Source organism: Capricornis sumatraensis, chromosome 1 (genome assembly GCF_032405125.1).
Source record: "Capricornis sumatraensis isolate serow.1 chromosome 1, serow.2, whole genome shotgun sequence".
NCBI classification, from domain to species: Eukaryota; Metazoa; Chordata; class Mammalia; order Artiodactyla; family Bovidae; genus Capricornis; species Capricornis sumatraensis.
Window position 1 is genome coordinate 239,262,489 of NC_091069.1, and position 6,000 is coordinate 239,268,488.

Below are 6,000 nucleotides of genomic sequence, written 5' to 3' on the forward strand. Positions count from 1 at the left end.
GACTGCAAGGAGATCCAACCAGTCCATCCTAAAGGAAGTCAGTCCTGAATATTCATTGGAAGGACTGATGCTGAAGCTGAGACTCCAATACTTTGGTCATCTGATGTGAAGGACTGGCTGATTGGAAAAAACCCTGATGCTGAGAAAGATTGAAGGTGGGAGGAGAAGGGGACAACAGAGGATGAGATGGTTGGATGACATCACTGACTTGATGGACATGAGCTTGAGTAAGCTCCGGGAGTTGCAGTGATGGACAGGGAAGTGGGGCGTGCTTCAGTCCATGGGGTTGCAGAGTCGGACATTACTGAGTGACTGAACTGAACTGAACTTTCTGTTCATTCTCTGTATATAAGAATAAAAACATGACCAGGAGATAAAAACACTGACATTTCAGGAACTGGTTACTTCTGGAAGAGGACAGAATACTGGGGAGGGGAACCCTTGGAATTTCAACTATATCTGAGGTGACTTTTTTTAAAAAGGTGATTATTAATGAAAATATTAAATAAAGATCTGAAGCAAAGCTACAGCAAAGCATTAAGATTTGATAAAGCAAAGTGGTGAGTAATAAAAAAGCTTTTTCTGTCATTCATAATACTTTTCTATTTGTTTAAGACAGGGGTTGACAAACTACAATTTGGCCCACTGCCCATTTTTTAAGACTTAGAGCTAAGAATAGTTTTACATTATTGAAAGGCTGTTTAAAAGAGAAAAAACAAAAAACAAGACTATATGACAGAAACTTGTGACCTGCAAAGACTATAATATTAACTACTTGGCCCTTTATAGAAAACATTTGCCAACTTCTGAATTTAAATACTTCATAAAAAGAAAAGATTTAAAAAATGAAGAGGTAAGGAGGCAACTGAGTCAAGGAAGGACAGTTTTGTTTTCTTACCTTAAGTATCTTCCTGAGACATTTTATATGCTTGTTTCTTTAAATTAGCTTTTCATGAATTATTTTTTCAACTTTTATGAAGAAGAAGTCTTATCAAAGTAATAAGAATTGTAACTATGTACGGCAGTAGATGGCAACAAGGCTTAACTGGGATTATTTCAGTGTATGCAAATATCAGGTTGTTGTATACCTGCAACTAATATGTCAATTATACCTCAATTAAAAAAAAAATGATGTACCTCTATGGGAAAAAAGAAATCTCATCAAATTTTATTCTATGAGGTTGGAACTCACAGAAAATGAGTTCTATGAGGAACTCATTTAAAAGACCTATGGGAGAATCGTTTAATATGATTTTGATTTCAGTCAGTCCATACTTGTCAAAAAACTGGGGGGCTCATTTAGAGCCCAGTGTGTCACTTTTAGGCAGCTGTACTTAGACTGGTGGCCCACTTATGAGCTGTCAGCCAGGCACACAGGAGAGATGCTGCACGGGATCTACTCCTGGCTTCAGGTTCACGTTTTCTGCTTTCTGCAGTCTACCTCTTCTAGAAGAATCTGTTTCCCCCCCGCCACCTGACAGATGATAACGGGGCAAGAAGGCTGAACAAATTTCAAAACACTATATTACGATAAGAGTTTCTGGCCATAGTAGTTGTGAAACATTGGAATATGTCATTAGAGAAGGTAGACTTTTTTTTTTTAATGGGGAAAACAGATAGCACATTTAAATATTTTGGTACACTGCAGATCACAAGAACTGTTAGATCTCATGTTATTATAAAATAATAAGCACATCAGTCCTGCCTATGTACATGAAAGGATTTAAAAAATTTTTTCTAATTAGCTGACGTAGTTTCTCCCCTTCAGCATTGACCCATGTTAATGAAAGAGTATTACCATCTGTGAATCAATGAATGAAGAGACTCAGAGAGATTTCACAGTAATGCTCAGTGGACAACTGAGGATCTTTTAGACCTAAATTACTTAATACTTTAAATATGTACTGTTTTAAACTTTAGCGTCACTGGTAACTAAAAATGTGAACAGGAGAACAACAGCCACAAAAAAATATGAGGTAAAAATTATTCATCTGATGATAATATGCATTTTTTCCTGTTCTAATGAAAATATTAATGTGAAAATAATAACTTGTTTTTTAACTGGGCCATATATATGCCATCTCCAATATCCATTTAAAAAATTTATTATATTAAAGATATACAAAATGGCATGACAAAATACTGGTGATTCATTTCCAGATTAAATATTACTGAGGCCTTGTGCATTCTTCCTCAGTTCTATCTCTCTTCCTTCTTCCATGGATTAATCACTGTTCTGAACACTGTACCTGATGTATCCATGTATTTATTCATACTTTTTATACAATACAAATACCTCTAATAATTCCTATCATTATTTTACAACTAGTTTTGTTGACTTTGCTTCATGTCTGAATTCATACATGTTGACACATATAGTGTATTCACATGGTAGAGACAGAGCTCACCAAATATTCTATGTGCTCCCATATGATTCTTAGACTTCAGGTTGGAATCACTGGGCTGTGAGCAGACGGGAATTGTGTCAAGAGTGGGACAAGGTGGCTAAAAGCTCCATTTCTTTCTTAGCCTTCTTTAGTGAACTCCTAAGCCACATCTTCCAGATGGGGCAATGGGGCAGCTGTAGGAACATGGAACATCCATCAGTCTGGGTCCCTGCGCGAGGTCGAGCAGAGCCTCTTACCAACTGCGTTGGACATGTAAAACGAATAAGAATCCTATTGGGCTAAGACACATATACATACCTACAAATGGGCAGATAACTTCCTTTCTGGGATTATTCAAAAGTAATGCTATCAGTAGCAGGGAATATTCAAAGCTTTCTGAAAATACTTCTACCTTGTAACTCTAGACTGACATTCATTCTCACTTGCATGATGAAGGATGTTTCATATACTCTAATCTTTACCTTCTCTGAAGATCTACTGCACTAACAAAACTTTCAGAGATGTGCTTATATGTTCACATACTTTTTCTGGTATGTTAGTTTTGTTTCCCCAGCTAGATTTTAAGTTCTACAGAGGCTTGTAGTCCACAAAGGCATGCAGTGAAGAGTGGCTTACTGGTTGAGGATTGTGAAACTAATATTAAATAACTGTGTAAGGCACCTTGCTTGTGCTTCACCTGACTTATCTTGATCATTATTACTCCCATTATACAGATGAGGATATTAAGACCAAGTAAGTCTCCTTTGGTCACAGAGCTAGGAAGAAGATAAAGGGTGTCGGGAAGGAAATTGAAAGTAATCTGCTTAACTCTATAGAGACTTTGCTTTTTAGCTTTTTCCACCGAACTTTGTGAGACCATGCCTAGTGTAGAGTAGGAGCTTTAGTGGAACATAAAACGACTGACAAAATTGTTTTGTTTCTAAATTTTGCAAACATTAGTACATTTCTTTGGAGACTTCTTGGGACTGAAGATTGTTAGGTCTTACCTTGATCACCTCTGGGGTCTGCTGAATCAAAACCACTGAGGTAGTGTCTTTGACTTTATCACCAACAGGACTTCTGCAGACTGACAAATTGGCCTGGGAGGAAGTTGTCAAGGTTTCTTGTAGAATCTGCATCATCTCTTTTTCTTGTGATAGGCTCCCTCTGCCTGATTTGCATTCAACCAATTCTTGAGCAAAATCTTCAATGCTTTCTAGAATCCGCAGTAAGAGGGCTCGATCCTCTTCCTCTATTTTGTGTCCATTGGTTTCAATAATCCTTGTTAGACAGGAAGGTGACACTTTTTCTGTGGGTGAGGAGACTTTAGATTTAGGCTCAAGATCTGGCAGCTGACCAATCAACTGACTCTGACTATTTAGAGAGTTAGAGCTTTTACCTTTAGCAAGTGGCTCTCTTAGAGAGCTCTCCATCTTCTGTGAGAAAGATTCCAAGTCCATTAACAATTTATCTATCTCTTCCTGACTGTTAGAATTCATAAAATCTCTGTGGTTTTCCTCTTCAACTTTAGGAACTTTAGATTTAAGATCTTCTTCAGGATGACTAATAACTGATTTCTCAAATATCTTACCAATTTCATTTTGCATTGAGGCAGGACATTTTTTAAGATGAGTACCATGGTCTGATAATTCTGCTCTATCTTCATTTACCTTTATCAACTCTGGAGAGGGTCCATTTTCTGTCTTCTGTTCTTGATATAATGCTTTCTTTCCATCTGACTCTTCTTCAATATATAGGGTTTCTATGAGATTACCAGATGAAACATTTTCTAAAGGATTTACAGTTAGTGACTGTGATTGAAGCTGAACATCTTTTAGAGTTCTGGGATCACTTTTCTCTAAATTATATAAGGGATTTGTGGAGTTATTTGGAATGGGTTTTATAGTGTCTGTTTTTCTAGAACTGTGCTGGTCATCTTGCAATTCTATAGTTTGAAACTGTCCAGAGTCAAGGGCTGAGAGCTGGACAACATCTTCATACTTAGGGGGCTGTTCAGTGCCAAATACTGGGGAAAAGGGAGTCAGTTGTAAACTAGGCATATTACTGACCAGTTCTGTTAAATCTATAGCCTCATTATTCCCAGACTGCATGAATTCAAATGGTAGCTTTTTCAGGTAGGATGCTAACCTGGTCATTACATTCATATAGACAGTTTCAGAGCTAGAAACTGCATCATTACCGTTTCCTTCATTGATGCTACTCCCTGTCTTTTTCTTTATACACTGTTTTATGATGTCTGTGCATTTTTTCAAATCCTCGGAGCATTTTAGCAAGATGTCTAAGCACATCTTTATGTCTGTACCAGAAGAAAAATTATCTATTTTATGTTTTTCTAAAATCTGAGTAACCAGGTCTTCTTCAGAGAAGTTGTGAAGAAACACTGAAGTCAGGTTTGTATCGAGTGAGTTTCTATGGGACAAAGATTTTTCCTCAACTGAGGAACTCCGGAGTAAACCAAAGGATGGAGAGTTCCCATCATGGTTATAATGGCCACAGAGCAAGTCAAAATCAACTGACCTCCTGTTGAATGAGTCAGATTTAACTTTCCTTCCCTTTTTATAAGCAGCGTGGTTGGAGTTTTTGAGTTTTTCAAGGGAAAATTCTTTTATTTTCCCACTGGCAAAACTGATTGCTTCTCCTGCAATGTCCTTTAAATTACAGGTACTCTGAAATGTAGATCCTTTCCTGACCTTGGGTATGCCCGTGAGGGCTTGATGGGGATAGTCACCTTCAGCTGAGGAAAACCCATTTTCATGGGGTAGAAACAGAGAGTCCAGATCTGTATCTTTGAACTGAGACACAGGGATGTGTAAGAGGTCTGCACAAACACTATGATGTATCACAATGCAGTCAACTCCATGTGTGAAGGTGTGGCAGGTTCCAGTGCAATAATGTATCGCTTGCTCAAAACGCCGGTCTATCACCACACTGCTGTAGTGGTTCACAGTACTAACCACAAGTCTGTAAGTTGCTGCCATAATATCAAATCCACTGGGTGGTAGGACGTAGAATTTTCCAGAACTTGTTTCAAGTAAATTCTCCTAAATGACACTCAGCTAAAAATATATTTGACTGACAACGTTCAGTGGTTTCTTACAAAATAATGACCTTTCCCGCAAAGGGAAATCATCAAAATTTGAGGTTTGGTAACTGTCAGATACAGTAGCTGTTGCACATGCGTGCTTGTATCAGCAAGTCTAATAATTTAATAACTGTCCTTTCTAGTTTCATTTAGTAATATCATAATACTATAGGATTATTTTTAGGAATAAATTTTAAGAAGAATAAAGAATATTCTCTTTTAGTTCTTCAGCAGTTCTATGATGCAGATATTTATGGTCATAAATGTACTGTCATAAATCTCAGTTGGTAGTATAGAAGTACTGTGATAACTGAGTCCTCCAAAGGCTTAAATGATCCATTTTTTTTGTGAATGACAGGAAAACCTATAATGAAAAAAGAAAATGATTTAAAGGAAATATAATCTCTTAATACTGACAGAATCTTTTATTTCCTCTTCTTTTGTATCCCACACACAGTTAATTATCTTTTTCTTTGCCACATCACTGGTGGCTTACCTTTGATTCAAGCC

General features: G+C 37.2%; 1 protein-coding gene across 1 annotated transcript in view; it reads right to left on the minus strand.

The window, feature by feature from the left end:
• PPP2R3A (protein phosphatase 2 regulatory subunit B''alpha) overlaps window positions 1–5,386 on the minus strand; it is a 181,931-nt gene extending 176,545 nt beyond the window's left edge. The window contains exon 1 of the mRNA XM_068971755.1: window positions 3,395–5,386. Within this exon, the coding sequence (XP_068827856.1) occupies window positions 3,395–5,386 (1,992 nt within the window). The remainder of the gene's footprint in view (window positions 1–3,394) is intronic.
• Window positions 5,387–6,000: the final 614 nt, after the last annotated feature.